This window comes from Ochotona curzoniae, unplaced genomic scaffold, assembly GCF_017591425.1.
Source record: "Ochotona curzoniae isolate NIBS_2020 unplaced genomic scaffold, NIBS_Ocur_1.0 contig_4501, whole genome shotgun sequence".
NCBI lineage: Eukaryota > Metazoa > Chordata > Mammalia > Lagomorpha > Ochotonidae > Ochotona > Ochotona curzoniae.
This window is the reverse complement of record NW_024466307.1, coordinates 294,595-313,256: the sequence shown is the minus strand read 5'-3', so window position 1 is coordinate 313,256 and position 18,662 is coordinate 294,595. Positions and strand designations below refer to the sequence as shown.

Here is an 18,662-nt window from a genome sequence, read left to right as displayed (position 1 = left end):
GTGGTCAGGCAGCTTTGTTTTGCCTGCATCATAGACACTGACCACTGTTAGACTTGGTCGTCAGCAGGGTCCATGGAGCTGATGGCCTGGCCTGCTGTGTTTGGTGTTTGTAGTATAGTCAATGTTGTGCTTCCATGTCACTTTCTCTCCTTACTGATGAATCTCTCCCTTCTTGCTTTTTCTTCACTGCACTTAAATTTTTTTAAAGATTTATTAATTTCTATTGGAAAGTCCAGTTTACAGAGAGAAAGATCTTCTGTCCCCTGGTTCACTTCCCAAGTGGCCACAGTGGCCAGAGCTGAGCCGATCCAAAGCCAGGAGCAAGAAGTTTCTTCCAGGTCTCCCATGTGGGTGCAGGGTCCCAAGGCTTTGGGCCGTCCTCGGCTGCTTTCCCAGCCCACAATCAGGGAGCAGGATGGGAAGTGGAGCAGCCAGGATTAGAACCAGTGCCCATTTGCGATCCTGGCATGTGCAAGTCAAAAATTTACTTACTGAGTCATCACACTAGGCTCTACACTTAAGTTTGTTTAAAATAAATTTATTCAATGTATGTTTTAGAGACAGAAATCTTCTATTCATTGGCTCCTTCCCCAAATGCCTACAACAGCCAGGGCAGGGTATGGACCCAGCCAACAGCTAGGAGTCCACCTGGGTCTCCCCTGTGGACAGCGGGGGACGCAGATCATTGAAACACCATCTGCTGTCTGCACATTGCGCTCAAGCGAGGAGCTGATTTGGAAGCAGAGCTAGGACTTCAATGTGGCACTCTTGAGTGATATTGTAAATGCTGTGCCCGGTGCCTGCCCTTGCACATTTTATGATGTTTGAACATTGCTTAAACATAAAAAGAATAACAAGGAATGGGTGCTGTGTTGAAAATAATGACAGCTGAATTCTGAGCCCAAGACATTTAAGGTAAAGAGTTTGAGAAATTTAATTAGTCTCCTTGCAGCTAAAGCCTCAGTTAAATAAAAAGGATATTAACATTTAAAAGAAAACAGTGTTTGATTCATCTGACTATGTGTTAAATCAAGAGTACATGTGAGTAGTGAAGAAAATCAGAAAAGAATTCTGTGATACAAAGTCGTTAGATTGAATTTAAATAAGAAATAATATGTAAGCAATAAAGTGAAAGCAGATTTTGTTTTCAGGGCTTCTGTATAGTTGAATCATGACTAGAATTATTCTTGGAAATGAGATATAGTAGTATACTGGGATTTCCTCTCCTTGAAGTAGAGGAGCCATGTGAGGTAATCTGACAGGCTGGTTGGGGAAAGGGGCTTTAGCTCAGCTTTTGCAAGGTGTTACTCGTGTCTTGGTCCAGAGCTTGACGCCACAGAAGCAAGCCCGGAGAAGTCCAAGATGCACGTTGTTCCTCCTCCACTCTGCAGTTAGCTTCCCCAAGGGAAGGGGCTCAGATCCATGTGAGTGGGGAAGCAGTGATGACAGCTCTGGTACTGAGTCCTACACTAACACTCGGGAGAGCTGAATGGAGTTTGGGGCCCGCCCTGGCTGCACGAGTGTTTGAGCAGTCAACCAGTAGATGGAAGATCTCTGTCTCTTGACTCTCTCTGTCACTGTACCTTTTAAATCAGTAAAAAGTGAGTACATTGTTCTTTTGATATCTGAAAAGCACATTAAAAGACCTGTTTTCAAGCCTCTAGGGATTTGCTGTTTACTTTTCAAATGGTTACAAATACGTCCTCTAGGTATACAGAAGAGAAGTAGAAGAAAACGGAATTGTTCTGGATCCTCTGAAAGCCACCCATGCAGTTAGAGGTGTTACAGGACATGAGGTCTGCAATTACTTCTGGAATGTTGATGTCCGCAATGACTGGGAAAGTAAGCTATTGTTATTTACACACTTTCATCATTATTTTGAATTTCATATCAAGTAAACCTAGTTGTCTGTGACTGAGCTACAACTTTTAAAGTTAGTATAGAAAAGAGAGACCCATGCTGTGGCATAGTAAGTTAAGCTTCCGCCTGCGGTTCTGGCATCCCAAATGGGCCCTGAATTTCAGTTGCTTCACATCAGGCCCCGCTTTCTCCTAAAGAAACTTAGGAGACCAGCAGATGTCCCAAGTCCTTGGGCTGCTGCACCCATGCAGGAAACCTACAGGAAGCTCCTGCTCCTGGCTACAGCCTGGCCCAGCCCTGGCCTCTGGAACCATTTGAGAAGCCAGTAGGTGGAAGGTCTCTGTCACTATCTCCATTCCTTGTCTTTCCATCTCTGTAACTGTGCCTTTCAGATAAAGCTTTATACCGCCACCACCAAAAAGTATACGCGTGTGTGTATATGTACCTTACATTTAAGCAGCTTTTCACTGTGAAAACGTTTCTCAGCGTATTGTGTCCTGTAATCTGGTATCTCCTGAGTAGGTGTTACTGTTTCTTCTGTCACATGCAGGTAAGGTAAGGCCCATTGATTGAGTGACTTGGAAGGGTGCAGAGTAAGGAGAGGCGAAGTCACCTAGGAAAGCTCATCCTTCACGAGACAGCAGTCATACCGCTGTTGCCTTTTCTCCATCTAGATTTAGCTTTGGTGCCATGTTCTGGAGGAGGTGCTTCTTCTTACTACTAATATTACTGTTTGCATTTCAGCAACTATAGAAAACTTCCATGTTGTGGAAACACTAGCTGATAATGCAATCATCGTTTACCAGACACACAAGGTAAGATCTCTCTGTCCATCCTAAAGAGATTCTGACCTGCTCCAGGCTGTTCTCAAGCATAAACATTTTTTGAAGTAGAGTAGGTTGGGAAATCAGATGCCACATAAGATCTACAGAATTCATGGAAGGCTTGTCCGTTAATTAGAGCAGATTTGTACAGGCAAGAATCTGCAAAAAAGAATTGTTAGTGTTTGATGAAGATGTGCAGTTGATTTCTCTGTGCACATGTTAAATCTGGGAAAGAACATTCTGTAATACATGTAAATGCGTTTCTGTCATTGAGAGTAAGTGGTAGTTAACAGATAGGTAAGTGAATCATCGTTTCCTGTGACCATAATAGTAGTGGTAATGGAAGTCTGTTATTAGCCTGTATGCTGCAGAAGTAACCAAAGTGTGTTTCCTGGAAGTAAGAATTGGTGAACTTGATTGTGGGATGGCTGATCACACCCCAGAACATATAGAAACATTAGCCCCCTCTCATATCATCTCTCCCTTGGCTCTTATAGATACTTATGGAATATTTCTCTGACCTTATTTTGTTGGGGTTTTTTTTCCCCTGAAGATTGCCTAATAATACTAATAGATCATAAAAGAAATTAAAATTTCAGAGAGAGCCTCAGAAAGCAACATGTAGCATATAGGAAATACTTCTGCTGATAATCACATTTTTTTATTCAATGGTATTTTGATTTTCTCTTGATTTTTGAAATTGAGTTGAATACGAGTAATTTTTTTTGAATAAATTTTTATTTTTTATTAATCATTATGTGGTTGATCAGGGTGGGAATGTTTGAATAATTAAGGTTTATTACCAGAAGCATCTTGTATCTCTTAATTGTCCGTTATCTTAGTGTCTGCTCTGTAGAAACTGTTGGGCACGCAAGAGGCCGGTCAGGGTTTGATAGCATCTCAAAACACTGGGAGAGAAAAGGCTCAGCACATGAACTTCTGGGTCTCACAAGGAGATTAAACTTTAAAGTGTCGGTTCCTGAAAGTTTTACTGCAGAAAAATAGGCAATGATTTGGGATCAGAAAGTGTTACTATCTAAAAATAATTGGTCCTGGGGAATAGTCAGCTAAAATCTTCCTTTGGTAAATTATAGATCAGTGGAAGAAAGTCAGATTAATTGTGTTGGATTGAAAAGTGAAACTAAAAATAATTGAAGTCTTGACATGTAACAAAATTTAAATTAGTTGTAATTATTTCTCAACATGGAACAAATTGTGCTGGAACGATTTTTTTTTTTTACATAAACAAAATGAACTCTGACCTGTATTTCCCTTTAAATTTTGCTGCTTTTCCTGCAATGACTAAAAAAGCCTGCCAGTCTCCCAAATATTAAAATTGGTTTCCTTTAAATGTCTGTTTTTCTGTCCTGGTAGATATACATTCCACAGTTTGACAGTAGTGTTTTAGAATTGATTTCACATCTACTTGCCCAGTACTGATTTCATCAACTTCATGAAGTCACACATTGACTTGACTTGGCAAAGGGAGTGTGTTGTGTTGGTGGTCGATTACACTCAGGAAGCAGGAAGGATGCTGGGAGCGAGAGCGAAGTGCTGGCCCCATGCGTGCTGAATACTCTAGAGAACTGAATCAGGGTACACCTTTATGTTCTGTCATTTAAAAGTAGGTCATGGAATGGGGATTGCATATCAAGTGCCTTGTGTTCCTAGCTGCACCCTCCCCACCCAGCTGATGCTGGGGCTCCTGGGAGACAAAGACGTTGGCCCCTGCCCTGCACGGGAGAGACCAGGCAGAGATCCTGGTTCTTGGCTTCAGCCTGGCCCAGACTGGGCATTTGGAGAGTGAACCAGTGAATAGAAGATCTCCTTTCCCTCTGTCTCTTTCTCTCCATCTTTCTGTTTTTCAAATAAGCAAATCTTTTATTTTAAAAATTAATTAATAATAGTGCAGTTACCAGCAACCTGTGCTTCATTGGCATTCACATAGGATATGTTTTTTTCTTGCACACCTTGAAGTTGAAGTATTTGATCATAAATATTGGGACTTCTTTCAAGTATGTTACAACATCAAAGAAGAAATCCATTTTGCCCTAAACTCTTGACTTTCTGTTTCTGAGGCTCCAGGCATAACATTACCAGAGCTGTGAGGGTATGGCAGTAGTCAGTTGTTGCTTAAGGGGGACAGAGTTTGGGTTGAAGAGAAGTTTTGGTAAACGTGGTAATAATTACTTGTTATTCTGAATGAAATTAATATCAGTGAATTGCAGTCAGAATTGTTAGAATAGAACACTGTTCCTTCAGTTATGTTGTTCTGCAGAGTTACTACCTGGGCTCAGCACTGGTCTTTGCTGGATATTCCCAGATGCCTTGCATTTACATTTGACTGATTCTGCCTTTCCTGAAGACACTTTTGCTTTTAGTTGCATGCTGCATTTGAATAAAGTAGTTCAGATTTTAAAGAGATTTGTTTTACTTCTTGCAGAGAGTGTGGCCTGCGTCTCAGCGAGATGTGTTGTATCTTTCTGCCATTCGAAAGATAGCAGCCGAGACTGAGAATGACCCTGAAACATGGATAGTTTGTAATTTTTCTGTGGATCATGACAGTGCTCCCGTAAGTATGGTGACTTGTACATGGGCAGGGCGAAGCTGATGGACAATGCCACGCATGAACAACCTGGATTTGATTGTGCACCCTTGTAGCCCACCTGTCACCTCAGGGTGATCTGAACTAGCCGAGGTGGTGCTAGACCAGCAGGGAATATGCAGTGCTGCACATGTCCTGTACTGCTCTGTGTTTTTTGTTTTGACAGCTAAACAATCGATGTGTCCGTGCCAAAATAAATATCGCTATGATTTGTCAGACCTTAGTAAGCCCACCAGAGGGCAACCAGGAGATCAGCAGGGACAACATTCTATGCAAGATTACCTATGTAGCTAATGGTGAGTGTTTTTGCTGTGTAGCATTGTGGGTATTCAGGGAGATGTATTTTAGAAGTGTCCAGGAGTCTTTGAAAACACACATGCTTGAATTTTTCCTTAGAAATACTAAATGAGAGTTTCCGGAACTGGAGATGAATAGGCAAATGTTAAGACTTCATCTCTGGGTCAGTATGATAAATCATAGTTTTAAGAGCTGTTTTGTTGGAAGTTTGCCTGATAGAAAATACTTAAAATTCAGAATAGAACAACAGCAGAAGAGAAAGTGAATGGTTCATTTTCTCCTTTCCAGACTTCTAGATTTTTGAGTCATGGTTCCTCCAGCCTTTGTTGTTCGTAGTTCTGTTTCTTGCACTTTTGGTCAATGCTGGCCAGCCCATGGCAGTGCCTCCTTTCTTTGCTTGCCATACCTGAATGGGCACTGCCATCTGACCAGACACCTGAGGCTGGCTCTGCCTGGGTGAGTTGCTGTGCTGTGGTACAGGCTGATGGGCCAGGTGCTGCTGTACTAACGGGTGCGTGTAGATTAGGGCTTCAGGGCATGGGAGGACAGGAGTGAGTGTCCTTGTCTGCTCACTAGACTAAGAACTGTGAGGAACTTTTGTAAAGTCAAGGAGCAGATTGTGTGTTTCCAGTGTGTTTAGAGAATGGTGTGCGGATTGTGATTTTCCACTTTGTTTCAGTGAACCCCGGAGGATGGGCACCAGCCTCAGTGCTGAGGGCAGTAGCAAAACGAGAATATCCTAAGTTTCTGAAGCGCTTTACTTCCTACGTACAAGAAAAAACTGCAGGAAAACCTATTTTGTTCTAGTATTAACAGGTACTGAAGGGTATGTTTTATCTTTTGTTTTTAGCTTTGTCAGTATGACTCTGCAGGAACTAATATGGTGCCTTTGCTTTATGATGTTCTCACAGAGAAGATAGTTACAGCTAAAACTTTAACTCCTTCTTGTTTATTTTTCTGCTAATGCTTACTTAAGGAGATTTCAGCATGACAGATCATAGAATTTCAGAGTGCAAATTCTTTGTAAACTTTGCTTTGCTTTTTTTTGTATGTGCTTTCTGGTCTTTCCTGTATATCTGTTGATATGTATTTTGGTAGCTAAAAATGTTTCCTCATACCTACTGTTCTGAAGCTTTTCCCTCCTTGGTAGATCTTAACTTTTCATGTAGAAACATGAAACCTATAAAGCGGCCTTTTTCCTTGGCTGTCTGTTATATGCATGTGTAAGATGTATTACCCAGCTCTTTAGTTATATCTGGGTTGGTTCCACATTTTCTACTGTGCAACAGTGCTGTACTTAACATCTTTATGTAAGAAGCTGACTTGAATCTTTAGTGTTTTCAGTAAATTAACAAATTAAAATACTTTGAAAATATGAGGTAAAACTGACCCGTTGCATCTCCTCATCCTACCATTTTGCTCCATCCCGCCAAATGTTACAAAATTATCTGTGTGTACTTATGTCACTGCTATACACTGTCATTAGTTTCTTGTGTGTCTCTCCAGAGGATTTTAATTTATTTGAAAGACATGGGGAAATCAGTCCTCTATGCACTGATTCATTATGCAAATGTCTACATTATCCAGCGCTGGACCAGGCTAAAGCCAGTATCGCAGAGCTCAAGATCCCAGAATTCAGAAGCCCAGGGCTCAGGATCCCAGACCTCAGGAACCCTCAGGGATATCAGGATCCCAGACCTCAGGAGCCCAGAACTTGGGAACCTTCATGACTCAGGATCCCAGAACTTGTTGAAGCTTCCCATTTGGATAACAGAGGCCCACATCCTCGCAAAGGAAGCCAAAGTCAGAAGCAAAGACAGGACCCAACCCTGCACACTCCAGTATGGGATGCAGGCATTGCAAGTAGCTTGGTGTAGTGATGATTGTGCGACACCCCCACCCCCTGAAATAGCAAATACAGGTGTGTTCTTCCCGCTCCCAAGCACTTCGTTGTTGTTAAGGAAAAGACAGTTCACTGTGTACACTGTGTGTGTCATGTGTTCGTGCTTAGAACCTGAAGTTCTTGCAGCTGGTGAAGAAACTACCTTTCTTTTTTGACAATCAGCAGTTGGTTTTGTTTTACTTTGCTTTCTTTTGGAATGCAGAAAGAGAAACCAAAATCTCCCATCTGCAGTTCATTCCTAAATGTCCACATCAACATAAAAAATATGTGATTTTTTTTTTCTTTCTGGGAGCCAGGAACTCTATCAGGCCTCCCACATAGGCTAGGGACCATGGCAGGAACCCAAGAACTAGCCACCACAGGCTGCCTATCCAAAAACTCCAGTGTGGGATGGTGGTATCTCAAGTGGAGTTCAGCTGCATGTCCAGCCCCTGCTCCTGTGCATTCTGCTGTCTCTGCAGTCTCCTGTTGGTGACTGTGTCGGTTCTACATTGACAGATATTTCCAGTTTTTACCAGAATAGTGTTATTGTGTCATTTCACACTTGAAAGGACACATTCCTGTATGTGATACTGCAGCCCTGCCCATGGTTTGTGTGTGGAGGATATAGGTGTTGGTCTCCTCAGGATCCTGCGCCCCTGCCTGGGGTTTGTGCGTTGAGGATGTAGGTGTCAGCCCCCTTGGATGGTGCTGATTGGCCAGTATGCAGTGTTAGTGCAAAGCACTGCTGATAGCTACATGCTTCCTTACTGGTGTGTGAAAAGCAAGCTTGCCCAATTTTTATTATATAGTCAAAAAATATTCTCTGGGTGTTGTTTTGAGTTGATATTTTTTTGAGTTTAAACATACTTTGGATCACTTGAGAATCAATTTATGTAATTCTGTTTCTACAAACTCTTGAATTAACATTTAAAGTATTATAAACTGTGCACGCACAGTGCACATGGGTGACCACCCTTCCAGTATTCTTAACCGCTTGAGATGTTAAATCATTGAGTCTAGATTCTTGAGTTAATATTTTAAATCTAAAAGTAATGTAGTCAGTAATGAAATAACTACTGATACTTTAAATTGTTTTCGTGGCTTTTTTGGTTGTTTTTGTTTTGTTTTCAGATTTATTTCCATTTGAAAGGTAGATTTTACAGAGAGAAGGAAGGAAAGTCGGGGATCTTTTCATCTGCTCTTTCATCCTCAGATGGTTACATCTATGGGAGCTGAACTGATCCTAAGCCAGGAACTTCTTCCAGGTCCTCCATGTGGGTCCCAAGGCCTGGGCCATCCTGTACTGCTTTGCCAGGGCATTAACGGGGAGCTATATCAGAAATGGAGCATTCAGGTCTTGAGTGGAGGTACTGTAGGAAGCAGATTAGTCTGTTAACGCCACTGCGCTGGCCCCTTAAATCATGATTCTAAAGTGTGTATAGTATAAGGTGATTCAGAATGTCAATGGAAAATGAAATTAAAAGGTTGCCATTGTTGGGGCTGCTGCAATGGCTCAACTGGCTAATCCTCCACCTCCAAGCACCAACAGCCCATATGGACACTGGTTTGTGTCCCAGATGCTCCCATTTCCCTTTCCCTACTTGTGGCCTGGGAACCCAGTGGAGGACGGTCTAAGTTTTGGGGACCCTGTGCCTCTGTGAGAGACCCAGAAGTTCCTAGCTCCTGGCTTCAGATTGGCTCAGCTCCAGCCTTTGCTACCATTTAAGGAGTAAACCAGCAGATGTAAGATCTTTCTGTCTCTCTTCTTTATAAAGATGACTTTCCAATGAAAGTAAATAAATCTTAAAAAAAAAATTGCCACTGTTGTATGTGGACTCACCCTCCACTTGCAAGTTTGGCATTCTGTGCTGAAGTGCCAGTTTGAATTCCTGCTGCTCCATTTTCCATCAGATTTCCTGCTAATGTGCCTGGAAAAGTAGTGGGGGATGACCCAAGTACTTGGGCCTCTGCTGCCCACTTGGGAGATAAGTGTTGATTCTCGGATCCTGACTTCAGCATGCCCCAGACCAGGCTCTTAATGGATATTTGGTGAGGAAAGCAGTTGTTGGTAGATCTTTGTCATTCTCTGTCATTGCCTCTTTTTCTGTAGCTGGGCCTTTGTTAAAGAAAATCTGAGTCTGTTTTCGTCTGTAACATTTGAACCACAAACTAGTAAAGGCATTTCCATGAAGTTTTTCAATATTCCTTACGTGCATTAATTTCACGTTTTTTTTCTCTCTAAAAACTTGGCGGTACCTGTGTCTTTCTTAAAGCACAAAAACTCATTTGATTGTCTGAAACTGACACAGGGACTGCTGATGTCTCTTGCGTGTTTTTTCAAGGAAAAGCTTACCTGAAAATGTTAGGCAAGTTCCACTCTTAATTACATGCATGTGTGATGCTTTGGGATACAGCCTGTAACTGACTGTAAAGAGGCTGGATACACAGCAGGAAATACTATCTTGTATTAAAAAGAGAGAAATCAGATATGGTTGTGTATCCCAGGAGGTCATTTGGAAATGTGTGATGTGTGCATTTTAGTTATTTTTTCATACCTAAATGAACCCATACTAACTGGTTGTAACTTGTCTGGACAGGATCTAGTTTGGAAAGAACCCTGTTAGAGGCACATGAAATCTGTTAAAATTGAAGCAAAACCAAACAAACAGGGAAGTAGTGCTGAGGTTTGCTGGAAGGATGACAAAATCGCCAGTGCTTCACAGAATGTCAGCAGGGCCAGTGCCTCAGGGAGATCAGCAGGGTAGACGTGGATAACTCGGGGCTGGACATGTAGACGGGAGCCTCTACTCCATCAGCCACTTTGGGGACTCTGGGGACTTTGGAAATTCCCCTATGGGTAAGCACGTGGTCCATATCTGGGACTCAGGCAAGCTGGGAAGAGTAACTCCATCCATCAGCAAGTGTGTGCGTTGATTTTGGAAGGGGACAGACCAGACAGGGCCAAGCAAACCTTAGCTCACTGGCAAGTGCAGAAATCAGTTTGGAACACAGGTCGTGCTGGGCTAGGCTGTCACACCTGTCAGTCTGCATGAGCCAGGGATAGGAGCAGACTGAGTAGGGCTATGTTATAGCACCCACCAGTGAGAGCTGGGCTGGGGGCAAGCCTGGTCAGGCCAGGCTGCAGCATCCAAAGGCAAAGGCCAAGACAGGAGGGGCTATGCCAAGCTGGGTCATAGCAACCACTGGCATGCATGAGATCTGTGGCTGGGAGTAGGCCCGGTTGGGGAGCTATGGAGATGCCCTAGCTAGGCTATGGTTCCCACTGGGTGAGTGTGAGGGCCAGAGTGGGGCTGCTGTCAGGTCATGACATGGCTGCAGTGTCCCTCAGAACAAGTGTGGACTGAGTCTTGGGTGCACCATACTGGGCCAGACTACAGCACTCACTCATGCTCGTGAGAACCTGGGTGAGTGTAGGATGGGCTAGGCTAGGTCTCTGCCCCTGCTAAGCCATGTGTGAGCTGTGTCTAGGTGTGGACCAGGCTTTGGCTGAGCAGTAACACCCAACAGTAAAAACTGGAATGGGTGAGGACTAGTCAGGAAAGGCCTCTATTTCTGCTAGGACAGAGGTAGGTTAAGTAGGGCTGGCCCATGGACCCACCAGTGTGCACAGGATCTGGTACTGGGAGAGGTTCTGATGGAGGAGCTTGGGGAACTCCTTTGTTGGAACACAGTCTCTGCAGGTGAGCACAAGAACCATGATAGGGAACAGCCCAGATCAGGTGAGGTAATGGTACCCATTGGCATACATTTGGCTCAGGTCTGGGGCGAACCAGGCTGGGACAGTTCATACCACTTGCTGGCGTATCTGTGCACCAATGGAGTGTGAGTCAGGCTGGGTCAGGCAACACAAGCCAGTTCACATGATAGTCAGAACTGGGGGCTAGCTGGGCTGGGCTGGGCTGGGCTGGGCTCGGCTGTAGCCACCACCAGCATGAATTGGAATTGAGTGTGGGCTGGACCTGGCCAGGTTATAGCACCTACTGGCAAATGCCAAGGTGAGGCAGGCCATTTAGATTGGGCCACAGCACTCAGCACAGTTGAGACCCTGAGGAGAGGAGGGTAACCTGGCTTTGTGGCTGTGTGTGACTCCCTTGCTGGACCACCACTCCCACTGGAGAGGGTGAGAGCTGGGATGGGGGCAGAACAGACCGGGCAGGGCTACAACACCTGTTATCCCTGCATGTGAGCTGTGTCAGGGGAAAGCCAATCTTTTCTTTTTTTTTTTAAGATTTATTTATTTTATTGGAAAAGCAGATGTACAGAGAGGAGGAGAGACAGAGAGGAAGATTTTCCTCCGAGCGTTTCACTCCCCAAGTGGCCACAACAGCCGATGCTAAGCCAATCTGAAGCCAGGAGCCAGGAACTTCCTTCCAGGTCTCCCATGCAGGTGTGGGGTCCCAAAGCTTTGGGCCGTCCTCGACTGCTTTCCCAGGCCACAGGCAGGGAGTTGGATGGGAAGTGGAGCTGCCAGGGATTAGAACCAGTGCCCATATGGGATCCCAGCGTGTTCAAGGCGAGGACCTTAACAATTACACTATCGCGCTGGGCCCAGAAAAGCCAGTCTTGACTGACTGCTCCTACTTGTACATAGACAATCCAAAGTGGGTGTGGGTTGGTTGGATTTTGCTGCAGCATCAGCTGGCAGAGACTGGCATGGGGGGCAAATTCTGTCAAGCTAAACTGATAAGATCCAGGAGTAGGAGTGGGGCCATTAGGGAAACAATGGACACCTCCCTCTTGGGTTACCACACTGTCTGGTGAGTATGAGAACCAGGACTGGGCAGCGGCTAGACAGAGAGTGGCATCTGCCCACTGGATAGTGGGGCTGGTTGGGTTGAAGTAGGCTTCATTGCTTATTGGCATGTATGAGAGCTGAATGGGATGTGGGACAGATAGGACCTGTCTGCTGTACAAATGGGCAAGCATGGGAACCAGGGCAGGGAGCGGGCCTGGCTGGGGTCATTGAGGGTTACTCCAACAAAGCTGCAGTTCCAGTTGGTTTGCAGGGGGGCCTGGTGTATGGTGGGCAGGATTGGGCTGGACTCCCAACACTCATTGGTTTATATTGAAGACAGAGCTGACCCAGCAATTGCAGCTAACATTGTGTGTGACACTGTGTATGCCAGAACTAGTATTGGCAAGCACACACAAGAATCAGATCTGGAAATACCTCAGATAAAGTTTCTATGGAGATCCCCCGCAACTGAATCACTGGACTCAGAACCCCAACCATGGAGAGAATTGCAGGTTCCATGGTCTGAGCGTGGAATGCCATGTGTCAGAGCTGGGCCTCCTCAGTGGCTTAGACAGGTACACATGGAGGACATGGCAGTACATTGGAGTCTGCAGAGAACACCTGGTACCACAACAGAAGACAGAGGACAGAACAAATTGATCAACTACCCCAGCCAAGTGTTGGCAATGAAAATCTGGACAAACGGATACTCCAAGGTAAACTATGTTAACCAGTGGATTCTGGAAAGATTTCATCATGCTTGGAGTGGCAAGATCCACAGTAATTTAGAATTTGTTGAACTATCAAAACCTCTTAAGCAGGAGGACCCTTGGAGCTCGGCCCACATCAAGGACCCTGGGATGGTGTTGGTGGCTGTCCACTTCTGATCCAACTCCCTGCTTATGCACCTGGGAAAGCAGTGGAGAACAGACAAGTCCTTGGGACCGTGCACACGTGGGGGAGGCCTGAAGAAGCTCCTGGTACTCCAGGCTTTGGCCTGGCCCCGCCCAGACCATTGTGGTTGTTTGGGAGGTGAACCAATAGTTGGAAGATCTCTATCCATCTCTACCTTCTCTGACTCTGCCTTTCAAATAAATCAAAGAAATCTTTAAAAAGGAAAAAAGTGGTGAACTCATTTTATAAAAGGATAAGCTGGTATTGAAAATGAACCCCCTGGCTAATTCTGTCCAGTTGAATCCCAGAACCATCTGGAGAGTGCGTAATCTGGGAGTAGGCGCAGGCTAGAAGGGAAATAGTGGGCTCCTCCCTCTTGGGTTACCACTCCCACTGGAGAGCACGAAAACCAGGACAGGGGCTGGGGTGGCTAGACAGAAAGGCACCCAACAACATCTGTGTGGGCTGGATAGTGGAGTTGGTTAGATGGATCTAGGCTTCAAATGCCCATTGACATTAACTATGGAAATAATAGTCTTACCCACTTCCCTTTAGCTCTTGAACCTTTTTACCCTAATTAACTATGTAAAGATTGTCAAAAATACAATAAAAAAAAGAAGAAGAAAAATGCCCATTGACCTGTGTGATTGCTGAATGGGATGTGGGACAGACTGGACTAGTCTGTTGCACATACTGGCAGGCACGGGAACCAGGGCAGAGGGCAGGCCTGGTGGGGGTTATTGTGGGTCGCTCCAACTAGGCTACAGCTCCCACTGGTTTATGTGAGGGCCGAGTGTGTGCTGGGCAAAACCAGGCTGGACTGCAATACCCATTGGTTCCAGTGGAAGTCGGGGCTGAAAACAGAACCAACCCAGCAATTGCAACCACCAGCTGAATGGGGCAATGGACTATACGGGGTCCTGTGCTTGCTAGTACATACAAGAATCTGGTCTGGGAACAGCTCAGACAAAGTTTCTTTGGGGATCTCTCCAATCGAACTGCCGGACTCAGAACCTTAACCATGAAAAGACAGGACAGAACAAGTCAATCAGCTACCTCAGCCGAATGTTGGCAGTAAAAAACTGGGCAAACAAAGACTCTAAGATGGACTATGTCAATCGTTGGATTCTTCAGAGACCTCATCATGCTTGGAGTGGCAAGATTGGCAACAATTCATAACTGGTGAACTATCAAAACCACTTGAGCAAGACCCTCGGAGCATGCCCCACATCTGGGACCTGGGGTGGGTGGGAGACTGGGTGGGGCTTCTCCCTTAATATCTCCCTTTACCTCAGATACATGAAGGAAACAATGTGGAAATAAATAATAGTCTAGACAAGGCGCACTTGTGTGCATAGCCTTAGTGCAGTTTTGGCATTCTTAGTTGTAAGGAAGGACATGCCAGTCTGTGAAGTGGTGCCTATTGCTCCCCTGTGGCACACAGCTTAGGGAGTGTCTTATACCTGCCCTTAGTTGCTATGGGGTAGGTTGCAAAGATGGATGACTAATGATTTTACATTCATAGAGCAGTTTTAAGGGAGTTAGTGTATCCCGTGGTCTGCAGCATGGGAAGCAGCTGTTCTGAGAATGGCCACCTTGGTACCTTGGGCTGATCTGACTGTCCTTCCTCTTGCAGGGACTGAAGACGGGCTGTGTGACATTCCATGTTGGAGAAGAACCAAATGGACACTCTGAGCTGGAACGTAGGACCTGCAGCCTGTCCGTGGCCTTGTGCTAAGCAGGGAGGACATGCCCATTTCACACTGGCTCTTTCTGGGGAGATCTCCTTGCCTAGCGTGTAGCTATAAATACATGTGAAGTTACATGTATATGGCTATATTTTTATTTGCTTGCTCCTAGAAGAAAAAGAAAATTAACTTCAAGTCACAACTAGGAATGGATGCTTTTATTTTTGGAAACTTTTTCAGAATTTTTACTTTCCTATGGTCTGGCCGAAGCTCCTCAGCTGTGTTCAGCTTTTGTGCATGAAACAAAAGCACCAAGGTGAGTGTACATGGGGCTGTGTTTCTGCGCCCCAGGCACTGGCTGGGCTCTGGTGAGGCCAATGGCTCCATGTCCAGGCACCTTCCAGGCCCTGGCTGACGCTGACAGCTCCATGTCAAAGCACCAGCCAGGCTCTGGCTGAGGCCGACGGTCAGCTCTGTGTCCAGATTCCTTTTTGACCCTTTTGCTTTGTACACTCAGAACCCATTGCTGCTGATTTCTAAATGATTCGTGTCGTCACATGTCTCCCAGTAACCTGTGATTTCACCTTTTTTAGAGTCTTAATCCCATGAAGAACATCAGTTCTGATGGAGAAAGACTCAAAGCTGTATTCCCCAGTTGATGTTTCTGCTGTATTTTTAGTTGCGTACAGTGTGCCGCAGACCTGTTTCCCGTTTGTCACAAACACAGTTTTGTTCTTCCTGCCTCCAGACAGAAACTGTACCACACTATGGGTGTGGACTAACCTGTGATCAGTGGCTGGATTGAAGGAGCTCATTTCCTGACATTTGTAAGAATACATGGTGTTGCTTGCTGAGCATACAGGACTGAGTGTGACTGTGGGTGCACTGTGCCTGGGTTTAGGTGACAGATGGGTTTGTTTCTCTTGTGGTAGGAACAGCTGCAAGGGTGTGCTGTGTCACAGGGCTACCGGCAGCATGGCAGGGCACATGGGCAGCCTCTAGCCACACAGGGAGGTGGGAATGCACAAGGGTCCACATGGGAGGCTTCCCTCCGCTGCACCTATGGAGTGTGAAGGCCTGGGCACCTGCAGTGGGGGCAGGGGACAGTCGCCGTGGATGTCGGGTCTGTGCCATGTCCCACAGGAGCCTGCTCCCCTACCCTGCCCAGCTCATGGTCTGTAGCAGCACAGAAGTCTCCTAGACTGCGTCCTGTACATATTCCATGTGTGGTAATGGAGTCTTCCTGATACATGCAAGGTGGTGATTTAATGATGGGGTTAGTCTGATCACTTATTGTGCACAGTCCTGGAAGTGAATAACTTGCATCGGATATAATGATATTTATTATTCTGTACAGAGAGAACATACAAAACAAATGCTTATGTCACATGCACGCAGATTTCACGCTCTAATGTTTTCTATTTTTTTAATTTACTTTAAATGATGTGCATGGAATATGCCTTATTACAGAGAAATGTCATTCATAATTTGACTACATAGAAAAGTGCCTCTGCGGTGGTTATGCCAGTCGGGCAAACAAGACAAGTGGTCATGTCAGTCACTGCGCCCCAGTCAGCATTTTATATTGTCATGTTTAAAAAAGAAAAGTTTATACCTCAAATGTGTATTTTATTTTACAATCAGCTATGGGTGGGATGGGAAGATGGGAGATGGGGTGGGCAGAGTGCAGACAGAGCCACTGCTGGGAATCCCAGAAGCACTTTGCTCCCTGTGAATGTTTTCATGCCACTGCTGGTACCTCGTAAACACAAAGAAGGCCTGCCTGAGTCGATGCTTTGTTTTAGAATTGTGGAAATTTACGAAGCAGCATCCGGATCTCATTCTGCTTAATTGCATTTGGGTTAAATATGATAGTCTTCTTTTGCAATTCTGTAAATGAAATGATTCTACTGGAAGTGTTTGTAGTAAAAAAGAAAAAGAGAAAGATACATTTTGAAAGAAATGTGCTGGTTCTCACTGGAGTTCATCCCACCCACTCAGGTGTGCAGGTGATTCAGGAATGCGGGGATCATGGTGGAGCCCTGACCTCTGACAGCCTCAGGCTTCCACCCCAAATGTCTGCCAGGATTCTCACCCATAGACATTCTCTTCTGCCTGGCAGGAAGGAAGCATTCTCCTTTTTCTTTTGTGCTTTTGTGCATTTGGAACCCATTGGACACGTAGGGACTGTTTATCCCTGTGAGCCTGGGACGTGGCAGGAGCAGTGTTCACACACTGTTTGGGGCCTTTTGCTCGAGCAGGGTCTGTGAAGGAGGTCGGAGAAGGCAAGGGAAGCAGGAGTGGGCTTCCCAGCTGCCTCTGTGTGGCTCCCGTGGGCTTCCAAGTTGCTTGTCCCATCCAGCCTGTACTGGATCCTTCTTCGTTCAACTGCAGACTCAAAGCATAATTGTTAAAGTACTTTGAAAGTGTGGAGTGTAACTGTTCTAAATAGCTTTACCATTCTGATGATTTTTTAAAATAATAAAGTGGGATCTTCCATGTTACAATCAATTAAAACCAGTATTTAAAAGTGGAAAAGTATTAAAATATTATGGACAAAAATGCTTGCCTGATTGGTTTTCTTTAACCCTGTGTAATTCTCTGAAGAGCTGAAAGCTTGAAATACTCTGGTTCCATGTCCTTCAGTCTAGTCAGGAAACATAAAAACATTCCTGAGTTTAGTTGGTGAAGGTAAGTGTTCCCATTTGCTTCCCATTTCAGGTTCCCTCCACGCATGCCTACAACAGCCACAACAGGGCTAGGCCAGCCTCAGTATGGATGGCAGGAACTTGCTGCCTCCTCAGGTCTGCATGAGCAGGAGGTGGGGTCAGGAGCTGGAGGTGGACATCACCTGGGTACTAAGATCTGATCTGCAGACATCGAAACCGCTGGGCCAGGAGCCTACTCTTAGCATATCGAGTGCGTGACGTGTCATACCACCTTGGTTTATTGGAGTATGATTAGCTGCCTTGTACTCAGGAAATTTGTGCCAAACCCAGTGCGATGCCCTAGTGACTAAATCCTCACCTTGCATGTGCCATGATCCCATTCGGGTGACGTTTTGAGTTCTGGCTGCTCCATTTCCCTTCCAGCTCCCTGCTTGTGGCCTGGGAAAGCAGTCGAGGACGGCCCAAAGCCTTGTTACCCTGCACCCACATTGGCAACCCAGAAGAAGCTCCAGGCTCCTGGCTTCAGATCAGCTCAGCTCTGGCCATTGCGGCCATTTGGGGAGTGAACCAGTAGTTGGAAAATCTTTGTCTCTATTCTCTCGAAATCTGACTTTCCAATAAAAATAAATCTTTAAAAAAGAAGTTTGTGCCTTGGAACCACCATGAGTTGGGAAGTGTGGGTTTGCAGCTCAGTCTGTTTGTGAAGAACTTGAGTGGGTCTCTTGTAATGTTCGCACATGTACATGTCATCAGGTGTCCCTGAACAGCAGCCAGCTCCCTGCCCACTGGTAGTGTGGGGAGGGTCATGGCTGCCATGGCCCCAACCTGGGCCGTAGAGTACGTCCTGTGAGTGAGGCATCTAATGGTATCTTCACAGTTTCTTTGCATTTTGAGAAGTGGAGTACAGCAGGTGAACCTTTGCACTGCCACCTGCTTAGAACATGAGTTCTGTGAACTGCCCACATCTGTAGGCGTTGAGAAGACTAACAGAAGCTGTGCTTCCTGGGCCCCTCATCCTCTTGGGTTAAATTCTGTGAGCTTAGTAAAACATTTTCAGGATCTTTGAAGCGATGTATACATGTTTCATCGGGCTGCTGGTGGTGGGTGGGCTGGAGCAGGCCAGGAACCAAGTCCTGCTCAGGTCTGGTTTTCCTGTCTAGTCTGCTGTTCTTCTAACACGTTTT

At 45.4% G+C, this 18,662-nt stretch overlaps 1 protein-coding gene across 6 annotated transcripts in view; it reads left to right on the top strand.

The window, feature by feature from the left end:
• Positions 1-17,371, top strand: part of CERT1 (ceramide transporter 1) — a 73,756-nt gene extending 56,385 nt beyond the window's left edge. For 4 of the 6 annotated variants that reach the window (XM_040985930.1, XM_040985929.1, XM_040985927.1 and 1 more), the window contains 6 exons: positions 1,710-1,842; positions 2,605-2,675; positions 5,128-5,256; positions 5,456-5,585; positions 6,266-6,402; positions 14,758-14,976. In XM_040985930.1, coding sequence (XP_040841864.1) covers positions 1,710-1,842; positions 2,605-2,675; positions 5,128-5,256; positions 5,456-5,585; positions 6,266-6,393 — 591 coding nt within the window. In that variant the 3' untranslated portion in view covers positions 6,394-6,402; positions 14,758-14,976. Of the gene's footprint in view, positions 1-1,709; positions 1,843-2,604; positions 2,676-5,127; positions 5,257-5,455; positions 5,586-6,265; positions 6,413-14,757 lie in introns of all 6 variants that reach the window. The other 2 variants (XM_040985924.1, XM_040985928.1) reach the window with 2 other exon arrangements.
• Positions 17,372-18,662: the final 1,291 nt, after the last annotated feature.